Source organism: Camelina sativa, chromosome 16, assembly GCF_030686135.1.
Source record: "Camelina sativa cultivar CO46 ecotype springtype chromosome 16, ASM3068613v1".
NCBI lineage: Eukaryota > Viridiplantae > Streptophyta > Magnoliopsida > Brassicales > Brassicaceae > Camelina > Camelina sativa.
This window is the reverse complement of record NC_141895.1, coordinates 15,228,246-15,251,096: the sequence shown is the minus strand read 5'-3', so window position 1 is coordinate 15,251,096 and position 22,851 is coordinate 15,228,246. Positions and strand designations below refer to the sequence as shown.

At 38.8% G+C, this 22,851-nt stretch overlaps 1 protein-coding gene and 1 pseudogene across 1 annotated transcript; both read right to left on the bottom strand.

The window, feature by feature from the left end:
- Window positions 1–4,717: 4,717 nt before the first annotated feature.
- LOC104753607 (transcription factor MYB114 pseudogene) lies at window positions 4,718–5,803 on the bottom strand (annotated as a pseudogene).
- Window positions 5,804–6,700: 897 nt separating this feature from the next.
- On the bottom strand, window positions 6,701–7,991 carry LOC104753606 (transcription factor MYB90-like). The gene is made up of 3 exons (XM_019237755.2): window positions 7,823–7,991; window positions 7,359–7,488; window positions 6,701–7,261 (listed from the first exon to the last, which is right to left on the bottom strand). Exons 1-3 carry the CDS (start codon window positions 7,941–7,943, stop codon window positions 6,772–6,774), a joined length of 741 nt encoding a protein of 246 aa, XP_019093300.1. The 5' UTR covers window positions 7,944–7,991; the 3' UTR covers window positions 6,701–6,771.
- Between the last annotated feature and the right edge of the window lie 14,860 nt (window positions 7,992–22,851).

The window sequence follows — 22,851 nt, the reverse complement described above, 5'->3', positions numbered from 1 at the left end:
ATTCATCCCTATATATATGTAACACTTATTCGATTGATAATTAATAAGAAGAAGAGAATACAAACTCTAGTTTTTCTCAAGTTTCACAACAGTAAATAGTTAAAGAGGGAGAATATTCACTACAAGAAAAATAATTTTATTGAGACATATTTTTGAGACATAAAATTTTCGTCACAAATTTGTGACATTTTCAATATGATATTATAAATTTATTTGTCACAAATTCATAGTATTTTTGTCACTATATTGTGACAAAAAAAATTATAACCAAAGTTTGTCAGAATTAGTGACGAATATGCTACAATAATATTAATCGTCACTCTTATGACTACATTTTGACCAATATGTTGTTGCAAATTAGTTATGGAATAGTATAAATTGTTGTCATTTATAAAAAGCCTAATTCTCTAATCCTAATTTAAGAGATGATCATGGTTTTAATCTTTATAATTTTGTGCCTCCTAAACCTAGAGAGAGAAAGAGAGTAAACCATTTGAGAGAAAGAGAATAAGGAGCCACAGTTGAGATTAAGGACAGATCTTACTTGTCCTAGGAGATGGTGAAAAAGAAGGGGTAACCGGACTCTTTTATGCACGAGTTTTGGTGAGAAATTTTCCAACCCATAGATGTAAGTTTCCCCAAAGGATTTTGTAGATTAAAAATTATACATGTTTTATCAAACCTATTCTGCGCAGATCCGCGAACTAACATCAATCATCTTGTGAAATTGTTTCCCACTGCTACAAATTGAAACAGAATCTGATCTACCCACTGTTAGAAATATCTGAGTCTTAACTTTCCGGAGAGCCTGAGATTGTTTGTATAGGAGTTATAATATGAGAGTTATGATCGAATATGTGCATCTGGTAGAATTTGTGATTTTTCTTCTTTGAAAGAATAAAATAGATTATAATGTATATCTAATGTTTATGATTATAAAAATTTGTATGATTATAAATTTTAAAAATAATATTGTTTTGAGATTAACTTTTTAGTTATAATTTTTATCATATGCAATGAATTTTTTAGTAATAACGTGTGACCATTTAAAACTAACTTCTAATGATGGGATTGGACATTATGATAGTCACAAAATATCATGATTTTTGAGTATTTGTTAAAATTCTGAGACAAATTTTTAGTTATCATTTGTGACCATTTTAGACTATAGTTTCGTAATAATAAGATACATAAATTAAAACGTTATTTTAAACATGAATTGTGACGATTTTAAGACGTTTTGTTAGTCTGTAACTGAGACAGTTTTGTTACTTTTTGTGTCGTAATTATTTATGACAAAGTGGATACTAATATATTCATTGCAACTCTTGTGACGTTTTTGTTATAAATAAAAAGTTGTGACGATTGTATTGCAATTATTCAAAAATCATCACAAATTCGTAACAATGTTTATATTGTGATTAAATACTTTTTATTTTGACTAAATATTACATCTTAATAAAATTATTTTCTTGTAGTGATTATTTGGTTTTCAGAATTGTAAATAAAACTTATTAAAAAATAAACGATTTAACTAATGAAATAAAAGCATTTGGGTATTGGATAATTCAGAGATCAATTTTTGTTGAAACAATGAGAAAAATAAACTCAAGTTAAGCACTATCCTCGAACATGAACATAAAATTATATGAATCTAATTCTCTCAAGGTATCAAACACTAAATATGACTACACAATTACTAAAGTCTCATATGTAACAAATTCACATTAAGCAAATTGATTAACTTCACAATACTCCCTAATATATCAATTATCATTAGCTAGAAACGTATCGCTCAATTTTAAAATTTTGAAAAGTGATCAATCTAGTCTTAGCATTATGAGCATCTGAATCATATAATCTAAGGATAGAAAACTTCATATAACAATCAAATCATCAAACCATTGATCCCCTACTTTGAACAATTGAAAAACTACTCATACAAATTAAAGAAAACAACATAAAGAGACATGAAAGAAAACATGATTCAACTGATAAATAAAGAATAGTTTAAAAATCATCTCCAAAGTGTAAACTGAAAGTATGAATCCTCTCTCCAAAAATGTTGCGAGTGTTTTGTCTCAGTAAAATTATATATCATTTTCCAGTTTATATATAATAAGTTGTCTGTCGTCCAAAGTCTTTCTGTTTTTGATCAAGTTCTTATTGATTTTGATTACAAGAAGAAATAATTTCAACAAATCTGGCTATAATATGGAACAACGACGTGGTTGGCCATGAATAAAGGCCGTCCGAATTTTACAAATTTTGTTTCAAGAACTAATTTATGCAAATAAGACATAAACTCATAAAAGCGGTAAGGCATATAAAGTTGTCTCTTTCTTTCATCTTTATAGTTTGGAGCCACTCGAAAAGGATATTTTTTAATTTTTAAATTGTGATGAGATCATTTAAGTGTTATTTTGACAATTTTTACATAAATTAAGAAAACATATTAAAATATCTTTTATACCCTTTAAATTTAAATTATTTTTTGATATTTTCAATGGATAAAGTTGGAAAATCTAAAATGACATTTATTTTAAAACAAAAAAAAATAATGCTAAAATGACATTTTTTGTGAAATAAACAGGGTAATAAATAGTAATACAGTATAATGGTTTTCCAGAAAAGAGTATTTTCTGTTCAACCTAATTATTATACCATTAAAGCCTTTTATCAACCTAATGCAATTTTATGGCTGGAGTAGATCAAAATGTCTTCTGTTTTTATCTTTATTAGCTTCACTGCAACCTCAATGGGAGGTTATATTTTTGGGGCTCTTATAATTTTCAATTAATATAAGATGTACTTTTAGTTGAATAAGAACTTTGGGATGCATAATTACAATTTTTCCCTCCAATGGTGGGTTCTTATTTTGAGTCTCTTAATTTGATTTTTTTTTTTTTTGAAATTAAAGAAATTAAAGTAGAATATGAAATTTTTGCATATTAAGATACATGTTTATAAAATTATTGCATTTCATTAAATTTTAAACATTGAAAACATTAAAACATAATTAATAGAAGTACAATTCATGAAAAGGGAAAATGATTAATTGTATTCTCCAAATTTTGCCCAAATCCAAGAAGCAAAAAGGAAGATATAAAAAACCAAACCTCTTGTTTTAAACTTTTTTGGTTTCCTTACACCATCCTCGTTGTTCACAGCCATTGCGTTAATTATGGTTTTCTGCTGTGAACTGTTTCATGGAGAAAGCATAGAACGATGAATAATCAAACACTCTCATTATAATGCTTCCACCACAGAACACTGATATTTGCTTGACATTAGTATCAGAATCAAACTATTTGGACTATAATAATCGAAATCAACAACAGCAACACACACACGACCAAATTCTAATAGACTTGGACTATGATAAACTTAAACTGCACAAAATTTGAATCAGAATCACGAAAATTGGAGACGGGAAAGAGCTGAGATCAAACGAAGTAACATGAACGTCGCGGCCATGGGATTTGTAGGTCTTGATTAGGATTCCACGGTGCGGGTTCCAGAGACGGATGGTCCGATCCTTGCCGCAGGAGAGAGCGTAGTTCGCGTCTCCGTTAAACCTCGCCGCTAAAACCGCTCCCTCCTGGCCTTTAAGCACGTGTGCCTCCTTCGTCGATAGCTATGTCGTCGCGCTCATCTCTTTCTCGCCTGAAAAACTTACAGTGTCGTGGAGTGGAAAACCGAGTCTCTTCATCAATGTCAAAGAGTGAAATTCCCATGACCAATCGATTCAATCTCCTCCAGATTCAATCAATTCAATTTCCTCAACTGATTGTGAAACAACTCTTGCAATCGGAGAGAAGAAGAAAAAGAACCACAAAATTCTATATTAAACAGTTCGTCCAACCAGTAAGTGACACATCACTGTCTCTTATGCAAAATAAGAGGCAGCTCTTACTTATTATACATTTTCTGGTTTATTATTTTCCTCTTTTTCTTTGAACTCTCACCTTAAAACCTCCCGTTCGGGATAACCTTAGTTTTAACTTATTTTTTGCAAGGTTTTTTTCTCATGGCTGTATAAACTCTTTCATTTAATTGCTTAATAAACATAGTTTAAAAATAATATACTTATCAGGGAAAAAAAAAATGAACGAGACATTAATTGGAAACCAAAATACGGTTTAATCATGGTTAATTGGTTATCATATTGTCAAAAATCTTCTTCATATTTTTCAATTATCTTTTCCGTTATACTATGCTTATTTTCCGTTATAATTATTACAAAATTTTAAGGGAAATCGTTCTTAGCTTTAAAGTCATTTCACGATTTATATTTGTTAAGGCTTGTGATCTTCCTTGGTACTTTCTTTGTAAAGTATATGATTCGAGTCAATTGAGAGATAGAAATTCATGCTTGTGAGTTAATTAATCGATTTAAATTGTGATTTGCGCATCAACTTGAGTATCAAAAGGGCATTTGGTGGACACAAAATTTATATTTAGTGCTTGGTGAATCAAGTTTACATTTTTTTTTTCATTTATTAAATTTCTTTAAAATAGAAAAAAATGTCTAGTTTTCTGGAGCCTTCAATTTTGGTAATTACGATTTGAAAATAAATAAGAACGTACATTACAATATTCTTACGCGTACAAATTACATTCCCGCGTACCATGTCTTAAACGGAGGATATAGTAAATGTCTAAGCACGTAACACACACATAGAGTTTCGATCTATAAACTCTCAAATAGTTCAAATCAAGCGTCTTCACTATTTGTATTGAACGGGTTCCAAAGCTGATCAACGTCAAACGTTAACGACATTGACTTGATCAAAGAATTGTCTGCCTCGTCGGTTGTACTAGCTCCGGACGCACGAAATCTGCCTCTAGCAAACTCTCCCACCAGATAGTCTCTCCATCCATTAGATTATTCAAAAACTCAAACTTTTCATCATCTTTGTTACATGTGATACCACCATCTTTGGTGCCAACTTTGTCAAGGCCAACTTCTAACTGGCCAGTGAGGCTGGTGCACCCGTTGTTGTTGGAGAAGGATAGAGGTCGAAGTCTTGTAGCATTGAGTTTTTCGGCCGGTGTGGTAGCTGAAGAAGTCACTTCTCTCTTTCTCATTTTGTTCGTACAATATGGTTCTTGCTTCTTAGCCATATTAGTCTCCCAGTAATTCTTGACGTAATCTACCAGCAATCAGTGACCACCTAATAATGCATTTGTATATGATTTAGTATTAATTAGATCATTACATTAAAGTGTCTGAACAACACAAACCTGTTTCCTAGAAGCTTATGAAGACGAAGGAGAAGATCAACTTCGTCAGAACTAAATTCTCCTCTTTTGATATTGGGATCCAATTAATTCACCCATCTTAGTCTAGAGCTCTTCCTGCATCGGTTTAACCCTATATAACCAAATACTGGGGGATCAGATCTCTATGAAGTATATATGCTTACTTATCAAGAACAATCTATGAATACCACACAGATACAAAGTACGAACACAGATATATTACTTATTCTCACTATTTATTATTTTTATTCTTCTTATCTGATAAGTTCACCATTTATGTGGACAACAAAATAATATATTTCATCTGTGTCATACCTTAAGGCATATGATCAGTGATTATGCAGTTACTTGTTAAGAAATATTTTCATTCTATAGAAATAAGAATATATAAGTGTACGTTTGTATATAATATACCACTTCTCAAAGGAATTAGGTGCCATTTTCCTTCTCCATACTTATCAATGCACTCCTTCAAGAGTTTATTTTCTTCAGGAGTCCATGCACCTCTTGTCAACCCTCTGAACGAACCCTCCATGGACCAAAGATAAATAATTAAATGTATATACCCAAATTACTGTAGAACTTAAAAGAAATGGTATAGAGTGTGTTGTGGCTTATTGAATCCTTGGGAGGCATATATATAGAGAGTGTGAGTGTGCGTGTGCACGGAAATGTGTTATTCAAAGGGGATAGACAAGTGACGTGCATGTTTGATATCCACATTTCATTTTTTCTTTTCCATTGCCAACACTAGTTTTGTTTATTATATGAAGCCTAGAGAATATCTTACAAGCTACAAATATATGCATATGATAATAATGGCAACTACTACAATAATAGCATTAATGTGACCAAATTATATCAAAACATTGCTTTTGAGTAAAGAAATCTAATTTATATGTATTAGAAAATTTGGGAATGTGTTTTTAGGCAAATGGTTAACGTTTCGTCTTTGCGACCTTCTCCACCGGCATTCGACTCCACCAACTTGCCTTATCTGCATAGTAGGATTGATCTATAAACCGGACCTTGTCAATTAAATAGGAAATGTGAATTATGCTATATAGCCATAAATCTACCAAATATTAAGGATATATCTATATAATATTTTAAGTTAAGTACAAAATAACTTTTGTTATATAATATCGGAAAATATATCTGTTAGTTAACTTTTGTTAACTTTTGTTATATAAAAAAAATCATTACATCATCGTATAATATTAAAATATAAATTGAATTAATAAACTTTTTTTAAAATGACTAAGAAACTCAAAGCCTAGGTCTGTGCATTCCCTCATACCCAAAACTAGAGCTGATTATATGGTTTCGTCTCAAAAGTCACTCAAACCTAACGATTTCTAGACTTTTGATAGAATAAAATCTTCAAGTTGAAATAGACTAGAAGTTGGCTCTGGGTTCCAACTACCAAGAGTGATTATGGGAACTCCTGTGTTTTAAAAAGAAAAAAAAAAATCTCTTTTGCCACTCTTTTCAGATAAAATCAGCTCAAATCAAACATAACATAATCACAGAGTAGTAAACTAACCAACCTTCCGGATTAAATAGACTCCAAAGTTGCTCAGTGTCAAACATTGGAGACATTGAGTCCATCAAAGTACAGTCTTCCTCGTTAATTGTAGTAGCTACGGGACCCTCTGCGTTTGCCTCTTGGTTCTGTTCCAGCAAACTCTCCCACCACGTACTCTCTCCATCCATTTCACTGTTCAGAAACTCATATTTCTCCTCATATACGTTGCTGACTTGGGAAAGGCAAACTTCTGTTTGCTCACTGAGTTGGCTGCAGCCATTGTATGATTGAGATTGACACTTTGCAACGCTAAGCTCTTGAGACTGTGAGGCAGATGAACAAGTAATATATCTCTTCCTCGTTCTGCTCGTACAACATGGTTCTTTCTTCTTACCGAAATGAGTTTTCCAGTAATTCTTGACATCATTAGCCGTTCGACCAGGCAATCTACCAGCAATCAAAGACCACCTAAGAATGCATTTGAACAGATATTATACAACTTATTATTGGATCAAAGCCCTTACATTCTCTAAATATTTTTGATGTCTTTCTGAATTTTATCAACCTGTTTCTTAGAAGCTTATGAAGGCGAAGGAGAAGATCAATTTCGTCAGAAGTAAATTCTCCTCTGTTGATATTGGGATTCAAGTAGTTTAACCACCTTTCTCTACAGCTCTTACAACGTCGGTTTAGTCCTACATAACCAGTAATACAGATCAAATCTATTAGGTATTCTTACTGTGAACTCAAATAAAATGGAAATGAAACTCTAATGCTTGTACACAAATTTACTATAAAAGGTAAATTAATAAAAATAAAAATAATACAATGTCTAAGATGTTATTAAACAATGTAAAATATAAATAATACACTGTCATATATAAGTTTTCCAATTATGTGGACAACAAAAGTGATTTTACCTTAAGCATGAAAAAACTGATTGTGCACCATTTGTTAATTAATTTGAAAAACTTTTAGATCAATACGTATATAAGAAAACATATAAGTGATTAGTTAAATTATATATACCAGATCTGAAAGGAACTTGGTGCCATTTGCCTTCTCCATACTTATCAATACATTGCCTCAAGAGACTGTCTTCTTCAGCAGTCCATGCACCTTTTCTTAACCCTCCGGACGGAGCTTCCATGGACCAAGGATCGAGTTTAAAAGTATATATCTAACCAATTTATTATATGTATTGTGGCTTCACAAATTCTTGGAAGACTTATAGAGAGTGTGAGTGTGAGGGGCTAAGGGAAGTGACGTGCTTGTTTGATATCCACATTTCATTTTTTTTTTTTTTGCCAAATTTTGTTTTCTTCGGGTGCTTAAGACTGGAAAATAACTTACAATTGTTTACATGTATAGGCGACTTACACATAAAGTCTTACTTTTCAAAAATATCTAAATACACTTTTAACATTTCCTACGGGATATAAAACTGTAAACCCCTAGGTATTAACAAAACTAAATTTAGACAATCCGCTATGTTAAAACAAGAAAAACTATGCACAATATCTTTTTCAAAACATATTTTTCTATATAGATATTTTACCCTACATAAACTATATTTTGCAAGACTACATAGATGATATATTGCTTGAAAATAATAAATAAAACAAATAAACTTATGTTTGTATAATTCTTTCATTAATATATTTTAATTTAAATTAAAAAGGTAAAAATGTTTAGATATCCTACTGTATAAGGATGAGCATTAAAAACATTTTCAAACTGAAATATATAAAAACAAATCCTTGATAATCGAATCTAGCTTAAGTTTTATGTTTCTTTTTTCTTTTTATTTTAGATAAATACTTTAAAATATCGGTAAAACAAGCTGACAATTATAGCCCACACTTTACAAACTTTCAAAAATAGCATTATATTTTAAATATATGTTTCGAATTTTTTAAGATTTGGATTGCCTATTTTACATTTTGGATATAATTTTTAAGGGGTAAGATTTTTTTTTTAAAACGTCTCGATTTATTATCTATTATAAATTATGCGAACTGTTAGATAGATTATTCTACCATGAACAATTCTTTCCAAACCTATTAGATTCACTACAGACAATCCTTCCTTCTCCATGCTCATGATAGACACCTTGGATCACGACTAACAGGTGTAATTGCGCATCACTGAATATTTTTTGTAAAATTGTATCCATTAATCTGCATAGTTGTTAATACATCGCATCATCTGGAACGTGAACGTCAGACCTCCTAGTGTATAAGTATTTATTAATGTTTGATCAACTATTGGACCAATGAGCTTTTGAAACATAGTATTATTATTGAAACGACCCGTTTTCTAAAATAATAAATGATAATTATAATTATAATAATAATAAATACTCTACAGTTATTGGTTCCATATCCACTAGCCACCTATCTATAACACACAAACGCGGATAAAATAAAGCATAACAATAATCCAATAAATATCCAATAAATAATTAACCACTAATCAAAATGTAACAATTCCAATAACCAAACAATAGGAAACATAGAACCAGCAATCCTAACAACGTTCTAATGACTCAACTCTAGCAACCTAGCAGTGCCAGACAACAATCAATCGAGTCCCTAGAACATCCTCCTCTTCATTTCCTTGATTCCACGATCACACTTTGCCTTTACCTGCATCACAAATACAAATTTCAATGCATGAGTATTTTATAAACACTCAGTAAGGCAATCCTCTCATCTACTGTGCTATACACACAAGCAATAGAGATACTCTAACAATCAAACAAAAATCCACAAACAAACCAGACTCTGCATCGATCGACACAAGGCTTGCATCGACCGACACAAGGCTTGCATCGACCGACACCACTTGGGGATTGCATCCACCGACGCATGATATGCATCGACCGATGCTAGTGAAACTTGCATCGAACGATGCTTCCACCTGGGGAATGCACCACTTGGGGACTGCACCACCTGGGGCTGCACCACCTGGGGACTGCATCGACCGACGCATGATATGCATCGACCGATGCTAGTGAAACTTCCATCGACCAATGCTTCCATTGCATCGACCGATGCTTCCATTGCAACGACCGACGCATGCTCGACATCACGCGAAAACCCTAATTGCACCGACCAACGCCTCCACCAAGAACAGTCTTTCTCTCTTTTGTTTCTCTCAAAATTGGCCAAAGTCGACTAATGAGACAAAAGAATCAATTTAAGTTTTTCTCTTTGCCCAAAACGCAGCGTTTAACTTAAGTCAAAACACAGAAACTGAACATGCATCGACCGATGCTCCTCCAGCATCGACCGATGCACATCCCCAAACCGGGATTTTGGTTCGTGGATGTTACAATTCTCCCCCACCAATTTAGATTCGTCCTCGAATCTCGAACAAAACATCAGCCAAGGACTCCCGTGCAACCGTTTCCACGGCCCGCACTCCTCCGACCGATATACGAAAGGTCACCTCTAGGCGATAGACTCACGCTCCAGGCATTATTTGCTCTCGACTTTTGGACTTTCCTTTTCTCATAGGCCTAAACCTTGAGTTTTATTGGCTCCACATCAGACCGAAGCCTGCATGCCATACTAATGGCTCCTCTTCGGGCTTGGGCCTAAGCCCGCATGCCATAATATATAAGGAAGTCCAATACTTGTCTCTCGGGTTGCCACCCTATAGCGCGCCCCCAGATCGTCATCCAAAGTCGATCATGCTCTCAAACCACAAAGTCTTAGAATATGACGGTACTAGGAGAACCTAAGTCCCCCAAGAGTCGCGAGCAAACAATTTTGAACACGTTTGAGTCCTATCTGTAACACCCCTGACCCATTCTAGGCCAAGAACAGATCGAGAGCATCACGTATAGGACGCCCGCAGCCGGCTGACCGAGGTTCTCGGAACGCATCTGATAGCCTAAACTGTCCAACCGCAGATGCCCGTTCCTCGCGAATCATGGCCTAAGGCTTTGCAACCTGTACCACGTCTCACGAGTTGTCATTAGTCCTGAGTAGACTAATAAATACCAATGGGAGACACGAGGTTTTAGAAAAACAACGCTTTATTGATTGATAATGTTAAATCGAGTAATACATAATATAAAGAAAACTATTACTTTACAAAGTTAAGGAAATCTACACCGGTTGGCCTGACGTCCTTTGAACCCCTAAGGTCTCCCCACTAAGGTTACCTGTAAAACAAATTGGGTAGCATCCTGAGTAATCTATTATTACTCAGCAAGATCGGGATCTCTACTATTAGTATTACCCAACCCCAAAACCCAAAATAACAATCTACACGCTGCAAGCAATGCAAACAACAAACAAGTATACTACAACGAGTATACCCAAACAAGATAATTAAACATGCAACACTTATCTCCTAAGTTGGGCCCCTATCGAATCCATGATATCCCAAGACAATGCCCCCACCCCTAGACACAAAGTCTACAGAGGATATACATTCCTTCGTACTACATTGTCATGTAGCGTCCGGCCGGGCATGACCCGCTCCGAACCTTCGTAAGCCATAACATTACGGAGTTACATGCAACGCACAGCAGACGGCATGATCCTCATGATTCGCGTAATGCAATCTAAATGATACTAACTAACATGCATGCAAGCAATAATATTTATCAGTCGGACAACATAACGGCAATGCGACTAACCGTCCAGCATCACGGCTATACCATCACGACACTATATCTACCAACAATCACAGAAACATTATAACAATGCAAGAAATCACACAATTCAAGCAATCAAACAATGCAATAACGTAAACAAATAACCCTAGAATAATACCCCCTATTATTCTAAGTCTAAAATCCTAACCTCACTCTAAACTAATAAATAAATAAGTAAATAAATAAATAAATAAATAATTAATTAATTAAATAAATAATTAACTAACTAATTAAATAAATAAAACCTATCGCGTACTATCGGAAACTTACCTTAGCCTAGTGACTAAGACTCCTAGACCCTCGACTAGACTCCCTCGGACTTCCCCGGACTCTCATTCACACTCTCGGCCACTAAGGCTTTTGGTTTGGTTTTGGTGTGAGGAAACAAATAAAAGGGAAAGGCCTATTTATAGGGTTGGTAGCTCGGTGCGTGCTGGAAGCAGCTAGTAGTGGATAGGCATCACGGCGTTGCGACACATGTCCGGACACTAATCACCCTCCGGACGGCGACACATGGCGGAAAAGGTTGGGCGATCTTATCTACATCCCTATCTTCTCCTATCGGATAAGTATCACTTTCGTCCAATCCTGGCCGTCCATTTTAGCAACCTGCCTAGCAGCAAACGGACGCGGGCGTGCAGTATACTGGCGGACGCGGACGGTACGCGGACGGATGTGGACGGTACGCGGACAGACGCGTACGACCTTGGGCCAGAGACTGTACCACCATACCAAAATCTAATTCCTCCGTTCGTTTCCGAATTTTCTTCGACCAAAAGCTTTGTATTCGTCCTTAAATACTTTGGCTAAGCTCCAAAAGTTACTTCCCCAATGTCTTGATCGATTCTTGCATGATAGCCATCCCTATGCCATTCCGCATAAATTTTAGGCCCCGGGGAGGGGTATTACATTCTCCTCCCCTTAAAAGAATTCGTCCACGAATTCTAAGGCTTAGAATCATCGATCTGTCGTCCAATCCTTCAGGTACAAGTAAATTTCAGTGAACACAAAGCGGTTCGTTTGGTAATGGTATCTAAGCAGCGTCTAGTAAGGGATGAGAACTAATGGCTACGGTATTGGGCGAGACATATCCCACACCCTCATGGGACATTACCACAACGGTGATGATCTCGTAGAACCGTGTCCACACAAGGTCCACGCATTCACTCAACCCATCAACACGTCTGGCTTGGTCACCCGTATCCTCGTACCATTCTCACATCCGGTTCCCATACCACTTTCTGTCGACCACTTACCAAAACTGCCCGTCCATTGGCCCCTCGAAAGTTACCCATCCCATCAGGAATCCTTATGGGGTCTTCCATCATGATCTTCTTGCAACTCCTTTGGACTTCTTGTTGGTCGGCTTCTTCATTCTTGGCTCCTCCCCTTGGACAAGTCTTCAGTCTTCCTTCTTGTTTGTCACTCGACTGCCTACCCATTTCCACATGCCTCACTTCCACACACCTCAAGGGTGGTTTCCTAACCAACTAAGGTTTCCTAACCTCTAAGGTTCTCACTCGGATTACGATCCTAACATTCTATCTACTCAGACTACCCACAAATAAAACGACCTCTTAAACTAGCACGCACACTTGGGGTTACCAATTCCCAAATGTTCCTACTATTACACTAAGCAAACAAAACGTACAAGCAAGCAAGCATTTCTCACACAACCAAACAATCAAAAGATTAGTTAGAACCCATACTTACCTGTTGCGGGACCTTTTCAGGCCAAGAAGGTTTGGGTAATCTAATCCTAAGGAATAATCTAATCCTAGGGTTTAATCTTCTCGCTTAGCATCTCTTTATGTCTTGCCAATTGCCACGGTGATGAACAACTAATGGGGGAAAGAACGAATTTGTTCCCAAAAATTGTCATCTCTTAGCCTTTAGGCAAGACACCTGCATCCAACATCCAAGGGTAAAACCTAACCCATCTTATCCTATATATCTAATGACCCAAGGACGTACCGGTTTCCTAATTTTCCTTTGCGACTCATTTACTCGATAAAACATTTGAAAAATGTGTGTCCCGTGAGCATGACGAACCATGCTCTGATACCACTCTTGTAACACCCCCGACCCGTTCTAGGCCAAGAACATACCGAGAGCATCATGTATAGGACGCCTGCAGCCAGCAGACCGAGGTTCCCAGAATGCATCTGATCGCCCAAGCCGTCCAACCGCAGATGCCCGTTCCTCGCGAATCATGGCCTAAGGCTTTGCACCCCGTACCGCGAATCGCGAGTTGTGATTAGTCCGGACTAGACTAATAAATACCATTGGGAGACACGGGGTTTTAGAAAAACAACGCTTTTTTGATTGATAATGTTAAATCGAGTAATACATAATATAAGGAAAACTATTACTTTACAAAGGCAAGGAAATCTACACCGGTAGGCCTCACGTCCTTTGAACCCCTAAGGTCTCCCCACTAAGGTTACCTGTAAAACAAATTGGGTAGCATCCTGAATAATCTATTATTACTCAGCAAGATCGGGATCTCTACTATTAGTATTCCCCAACCCCAAAACCCAAAATAACAATCAACATGCAGCAAGCAATGCAAACAACAAACAAGTATACTACAACGAGTATACGCAAACAAGATAATTAAACATGCAACACTTATCTCCTAAGTTGGGCCCTTATCGAATCTATGATATCCCAAGGCAATGCCCCCACCTCTAAACACAAAGTCTACAGAGGATATACATTCCTTTGTAGTACATCCTCATGTAGCATCCGGCCGGGCATGACCCGCTCTGAACCTTCGTAAGCCATAACGTTACGGAGTTACATGCAATGCACAGCAGACGGCGGGATCCTCATGATTCACCTAATGCAATCTAAATGATACTAACTAACATGCAGGCAAGCAATAATATATCAGTGGGACAGCATAACGACAATGCGACTAACCGTCCAGCATCACGGCTATACCATCACGACACTATATCTACCAACAATCACACAACCATTATAACAATGCAAGAAATCACACAATGCAAGCAATCAAACAATGCAATAACGCAAGCAAATAACCCTAGAATAATACCCCCTATTATTCTAAGTCTAAAATCCTAACCTCACTCTAAACTAATAAATAAATAAATAAATAAATAATTAATTAATTAAATAAATAATTAACTAACTAATTAAATAAATAAAACCTATCGCGTACTATCGAAAACTTACCTTAGCCTAGTGACTAAGACTCTCTAAACCCTCGATTAGACTCCCTCGGACTTCCCCGGACTCTCACTCACACTCTCGGCCACTAAGGCTTTTGGTTTGGTTTTGGTGTGAGGAAACAAATGAAAGGGAAAGGCCTATTTATAGGGTTGGTAGATCGGTGGTGGAAGCAGCTAGTAGTGGATAGGCATCACGGCGTTGCGACACATGTCCGGACACTAATCACCCTCCGGCCGGCGACACATGGCGGATAAGGTTGGGCGATCTTATCCACATTCCTATTTTTTCCTATCGGATAAGTATCACTTCCGTCCAATCCCGGCCGTCCATTTTAGCAACCTGCCTAGCAGCAAACGGACACGGACGTATGGTACACTGGCGAACGCGGACGGTACACAGACGGACGTGCACGGCCTTCGGCCAGAGAGTGTACCACCGTACCAAAATCTAATTACTCCGTTCGTTTCCTGATTTTCTTCGACCAAAAGCTTTGTATTCGTCCTTAAATACTTTGGTACAGCTCTAAAAATTACTTCCCCAATGTCTTGATCGATTCTGGCATGATAGCCATCCCTAGGCCATTCCGCATAAACTTTAGGCCCTGGGGAGGGGTATTACACCATCCCTATCCAGGTTTCCTTCCCGTGGCTCGCGTAAGACAACACAATGTCCTACCAACCATATATCCCCTCACTGGAATACCTCATGTCCACGCAAGGATCATCTCACTTCCCCACGGGCCGCCACAAAGGCCAAACAAATGTCCTAAACAGGACCGCCACAAAAGCCAAACAAATGTCCTAAAAAGGACCGCCACCAAGGCCAAACAAATGTCGTAAACAAGAATGCAACAAAGGCCATCTAGCCCAAAGGACCGTCACAAAGACAATCTATCCCGAAAGACCGTCACAAATACCATCTGTCCCGAAAGACCGTCAGAAAGACCATCTGTCCTGAAGGACCGCCTAAACAGGCACTCTGGCTAAACAGCCCACCACAAAGGTCACACAATTGGCTAAACAGCCTGCCACAAAGGCCACACAATGGCTAAACAGCCCGCCACAAAGGCCACACACGGCTAAACAGCCCGCCACAAAGACCACACACGGCTAAATATCCCGCCACAAAGGCCACACAATATCACAAAAGACCGCCACACACGGGCACAAAGACTCAAAAGTCTGCCACAAAGGCCTCACAAGCCCCTCCAAGGCTCACAATCACTAAAAATGGAAAAATTCTAACTCACATAAAACTTTCCATTTTTAGACTTTCCACTTCTAGAAACTTCCCACTTATAGAAAATTCTATTTCAGGAAACTTTCCCTCAAACCACCGCCTCACGAAAATTATGTACCCCGAGCACCACCTTATCTTGTTACTTAGTCGCACAACCAACCACCCCAAGCAACCAAGTAAAAAAGAGAGATGGGCTGGAATACTCCATTCCCGCTCCAGCCACGGACTACAACTAGAACCAGGCTAGACAAGTTCAAGTCGCGACCTGCTTCTCGAACCACTTCTTGAACCTTGCTTTCATCCTCGCCTCTGGCTCCCAAGTCTGCTCCTCAACACCTTCACAGTCCCAAAGGAATCTTCTTCTTTCGAAGTTCCTTGATCCTCCTCTCGAGAACCCTCACTGGTCTCGCCTCACAGGAATCTTAGCCAACAACTGATCATCCTCACGGAAACACTTCCGCAATATAGACACATGGAAAACCTTATGGAATGCTTGCATAACCTCAGGTAACTCCAGTCTATATGCCACTGGTCCAACTCGCTCAATCACTCTGAACGGACCCATATACCTCAGACTCAACTTAATCTCAGTCAATGACCTGTTCGGACCCCACAATATGCCCATCTTGAGGTACACTCTATCTCCAACCTGAAACTCAAGATCTCTCCTCCTCCTATCGGCATAACTCCTCTACTGATCCTGAGCTTCCTTCATGTTCAGCTTGAGAACCTGAATCTTCTCCGAGGTCTCCTGAACAAAATCTGCCCCGTACATGTTCCTCTCCCCCACCTGAGTCCAGCATAACGGTGTACGACACGACCTCCCATAGAAAGCCTCATAAGGAGTCATGCCAATACTCGCCTGGTAACTGTTGTTATAAGCAAACTCTACCAAGCTCAAATGATCTGTCCAATGGCCACCCCAATCCAACACACACATCCTCAGCAAATCCTCCAATGTCTGGATCGTCCTCTCTGACTGTCCATCTGTCTAGGGATGATAAGTTGTACTCATATGCACCTTAGTGACCATCTCTGCCTGAAATGCCCTCATAAAACCGACGTGAACTTGGAATCCCTATCTGACACAATGCTCACTGGCACCCCATGCAATCTGACTATCTCCTTCACATACTTCTTGGCCAAGACCGCTGCTCCATCAGTCTTCTTAATGGCCAGAAAATGTGCCGACTTAGTCAACCGGCCCACAATGACCCATATATCATCAAACGTCCTGGACACTGGCAAACCAACCACGAAGTCCATAATAATCATATCCCACTTCCACTCTGGAATGGGAAGACTCTTCAGCAAACCACCTGGTACCTGATGCTCAGCCTTCACTAGCTGACACACATCGCACCTCGCAACCCAACTAGCCACGTCCCTCTTCATCCCGACCCAGTGATAGTATCTCTTGAGATCACGGTGCATCTTAGTCGCTCATAGATGAATAGAGAACATACTCGCATGAGCCTCTCTCAGGATCTCCTGCCTCAACTCCTCATCCTTAGGCACACAAATCCCACATGCACCAAAATAGTACCATTAGCTGAAACCTGATACTCTAAATCAACAATCCTTTCAGACATTCACCAGCCCCAAATCCTTCTCCTGAGCCAACCGCACTCTGCTCAACAAATCTGCTCTATCGGCTGCAACCAAACCCAACGATTTCTGAGAAACCGCAAACAAGCTCAACGCACTGATCTCCCCTATCAGAGACTCCATATTCTGCTCCTCAGCCGAAGCCGCCCGCTTCCGACTCAAAGCATCTGCAACCAAGTTAGCCTTATCAGGATGATAGGCTATCTCCATATCATAATCCGCCACCAGCTCTATCCACGGCCTCTGCCTCAAGTTCAGCTCGGGCTGAGTGAATATATACTTCATGCTATGATCTGTAAACACCTGTACCTTTGTACCATAAAGATAAGATCTCCAAATATTCAGGGCAAAAACTACAGCACTCATCTCCAAGTCATGAGTAGGATAGTTGTCCTCATGCTTCCGCAACTACCACGAAGCATAGGCAATCACCTTCCCATGGTGCATCAAAACACACCCCAAACCAACTCTGGATGCATCTGTATAAACCACATATGGTTCTCCCTGCTCAGGCAAAGCCAACACTACAGCGGTAGTCAACATCTCCTTCAGGCTTGTAAAGCCTTCCTCAGACTCCTGTGACCAGACAAAAGGATCCTTCCCTGTCAACTTAATAATAGGACGTGCTCTTCTTGTAAACCCCTGTACAAACCTCCTGTAGTAACCTGCCAACCCCAGAAAACTCCTGATCTCCGTGGCATTTTGCGGTCTAGGCCAATCCCTAATAGCATGAATCTTCTCCGGATCTACAGAAGCCAAATCTGTAGACACAATATGACCCAGAAAACCCATCTCACGCTGCCAGAAACTACACTTGTTCAACTTAGCAAACAACTTCTGCTCCCGCAGCTTCTCCAGAACTGCCCTCAAATGCACTGCATGCTCTTCCGGACTCTTAGAATAAATCAGGATGTCGCCGATGAAAATGATGACAGACACGTCCAGATGCTCCTGAAACACGTTGTTCATCAATCTCATAAATGTTGCTGGTGCGTTAGTCAACCCAAACGACATCACCACAAACTCATAATACCCATACCTCGTAATGAAAGTAGTCTTCCTCACATCTACCTAATCCCCTGAAAAACCAACTTCCCTCCTGAGCGCTCAAACTCCACTCTACCCTGATGACAATCCAGATGAACCATATGTCGATGCAACCAGTTCATCCCCAAGATAACGTCATACAGCTCCACCGGGCTGATAAGCAAATTCGCAGGCCAAGACTCTCCCGCGATTTGAATATCAATACCCCTCGCTAGACCAATAAGTCTCAAAAACTTGCCTCCAGCACACTGACAACTCCCGCACGCTCTCTGGGATCTCCCATGATACCCGCACTCTCTGCACACTCCAGGGTAATGAAGCTATGAGTAGCTCCAAAGTCAAACATAATGTGGGACTTGAACTCGCCCACCAACAAGGTCCCTACATAAACCTCATGTGTTGAGAACCTAACACTTTATCACATGATAACATAAAACTGAACTTACTAAGAATTCACAAAGACAAGTACCAGAAATTATACCTGTGATCGCCCCGGCACTGGTTCCACCAGTCTCTGCAGTCGTGTAAATACGTGGCGCCTGCTCGATCTGTGCCACAGGCTGCACCTGCTGCAACGCTGCAACTTAGGACACAAGGGCCTGATGTGCCCTCGCTCTTGGGACAGCTAGCAATCTTGTGATCCTTGCTCCCACACTTGAAGCAACTCGCACCACTCGACGTCTGCGTACCCTCCCTCCTCCTCTTGGTTCCCTGTGCAGGCTTGCCGCCCTTTCTGGAACCTCCCTAATGCTGAGCCTTACTAGGTTGAACTGTGGGCTAGTCGCCACTGACTGTGCCTGGATATCCTCCTTGATCCATGATGCAGTCTCAACCAGCTCTACACGCGAAGCATAACTCCGCCCTCTACAGTGAACCCTCAAATCATCACGTAGGGCCCTCAAAAACCTCTTGATCTGAGCCTCCTCAGACTCCATATCCCGACCCCCATACCTCAGAAGTCGACTGAACTCCAAGTCAAGCTTCCGCACTGACCGAGTCCCTTGAGCTAGCTGAAGGAACTGCACCTCCGACCTATCCAGTGCCTCTCTAGGGAAATACTTGCGGTTGAACTCCAAGACGAAGTCAGCCCAAGACATCTCCTGGCTGCCACAGAACCCCACCACAACTGAGCATCACCAGTCAAATGGTGGACCCCAATGTCCATCCAAAACTCCTCAGGACATCTCAGAGTATCGAAGTTATGTTCCACACTCGTCCTCCACGCATCCGCAGCGGTAGGATCTGTACCTCCCGAAAACCGCTCGGTACCAATACGACCCATCTCTGTCAGCATGCTGATATAACGAGAATGGACCCCCACATCTGTGGCCACTAGCTGCCGCTCCTCCGCCACCACTGGTGGCACTACCTGAGCCTGAACCAGTGCCACTGGCGGCAACCGCGCTATCAACTGTGCCAGCAAACCCGCACGGTCGACACCCGGGACTTCACCCACTGGGACTCGCACACCTGGGGCCCTAACATCACCGGCTACTGGAGCATCATCATCGCCCCCTCCGGCCACACTTATGGAATCCCCCTAGACACCCTGCGACTCGCCAACACCCTCTGCTGTCACACTCTGGTCCGCAGCCTCACTAACCGCTGGGACTCTGCCCCTACCACGACCACGTCCGCGTCCACGACCACGACCAGAACCAGCAACAGTATCCTCTCTAACCATCTGCACTACCATGAACAGAAGGCTAAGCACATAATTATCATAACACAAAAACATAAACTCACACTATAGGCTCGAAGAAGTTGTTCTATGACTCCATGCCACACACAATTGACTAACTCACATAATCAATCAAGACATGCAATCCCAACATCACAACAGCAACCTAGTGAACCCAAACCTAGAACCGTAAAGGCTCTGATACCAAACTGAAACGACCACGACCCGTTTTTTTTAAATAATAAATAATAATAATAATAATAATAATAATAATAATAATAATAATAATAATAATAATAATAATAATAATAATAATAATAATAATAATAATAATAATAATAATAATAATAATAATAATAATAATAATAATAATAATAATAATAATAATAATAATAATAATAATAATAATAATAATAATAATAATAATAATAATAATAATAATAATAATAATAATAATAATAATAATAATAATAATAATAATAATAATAATAAATACTCTACAGCTAGTGGTCCCATACCCACTAGCCACATATCTAAAACACACAACAGCGGATAATATAAACCATAACAATAATCCAATAAATATCCAATAATTAATTAACCACTAATCAAAGTGTAATAATTCGAATAACCAAACAATAGGAAACATAGAACCAGCAATCCTAACAACGTTCTAATGACTCAACTCTAGCAACCTAGCAGTGCCAGACAACAAAAAATTGAGTCCCTAGCACATCCTCCTCTTCATTACCTTGATTCCACGATCACACTTTGCCTTTACCTGCATCACAAACAAAAATTGCAATGCATGAGTATTTTATAAACACTCAGTAAGGCAATCCTCCCATCTACTAGGCTATATACACAAGCAATAGAGATACCCTAACCATCAAACAACAATCCACAAACAAACCAGACTCTGCATCGACCGACACAAGGCTTGCATCGACCGACACCACCTGGGGACTGCATCGACCTACGCATGATATGCATCGACCTACGCATGATATGCATCGACCAACGCATGCTCAACATCACGCGAAAACCCTAATTGCACCGACCGACGCCTTCACATGGCATTGACCGATGCTCTTAGGTCAAACCGCGCTGTCCTCGCATTTGCATCGACCGACGCACAAAGTGTATCGACCGATGCACATGCCGAGCATTGTTTTCCCTGAAGCTTCTCGCTGGATCTTTGTTCCTGCAACCGCAAGACTCGATCCCAAGCCACAAGAAAGCCTCACACGAACCCAACCAACGTTCTAACAAACCAAACAACCCATAATCAAACAGATCAGAGAATCTCCAGCTTAGATAAGCCATGGTCATGCACTTACCTTTGCCACAGAAGATTCTGAACCACAACAAGCAAGAAAACGCTCCTAGGAAGCTCCTACAATGATCTCCGCTATAGATCTCTACAGAAACGCCTCCAATCTCCCAAAACTCACCAAGAACACCAAGAACACTCTTTCTCTCTTTTGTTTCTCTCAAAAGCGACCAAAGTCGACTAATGAGACAAAAGAATGGATTTAAGGGTTTTCCTTTCCCCTTTGCCCAAAACGCAGCGTTTAACTTAACTCAAAACGCATAAACTGAACATGCATCGACCGATGCACATCCCCAAACCGGGATTTTGGTTCGCGGATATTACAATTATTGATATTTTATAGAAAATGTGCTAAATTTGAAAATAAAAATTATTTTTATGTTTTTTGTGAAAATTACACTTTAATTTATTTTACTTGTGGTCATCAACCTTCCCTTTAATTATATCGGAAAACATGCAATTTTTAAACTAAAAAATATTTAAAGATCTTTGTTTAACACAATACATTGTAAATTTTTGAATGAAAGATATATTTTAAGTTGATGATAAATTAAAGGATGTATTCAACTTAACATTTTAAGTGATTTGTGTAAAATTTTCAAATCATATGTTATTCAATTATAGAATTAAAAGTCTCCTGAAATTCACTATTATTGAATTAATGATTGAAAAATCTACTTTAAAATCCACTGTTAGTTAAAACAGTTTGTAGATTTGAATTTTAATAACTTTTTAGGATTCTGGAATAGTTAAAAATACAAAAATCTAAATCTCATGATTTTAGGTGGGATTTGAAAGAATTTTAAAATAAACCATATTAATTTCTCTAAATTTATCAAAATCATTTAAAATCTCATCATAACTAAACTAAAATCACGTGAAATATTACCAGATCATACTATTTAATACTATACATTACTTTTCTAGTGATATTGGCTTAATACACTTTTCCGATAATATCCCATCATTATGATTTATGAACTAATGACGCCTGGAACCCGCGTTATATACTAAAAAGCTACAAGGAACTGGGAAGTCAATGTAGGGAAAAAACATGGAACGTTTTTCTATGGTATTGACTTTGGCAAATTAGAAGTTTTATAGGATCTTGTTTCGGACCATTCAAGGAAACAAATATATCCAGAAATGGACATTTGTGGACCTTTCTTAAACACGACACGAGTCCTTTCGGAAAGAAACACGAGACTTTTTCTCTTTGGTTTTTGACTGATTTTTTTGAGGTCCTTATAATAGGCGAACCACTTCAGAGGTGACTTCAC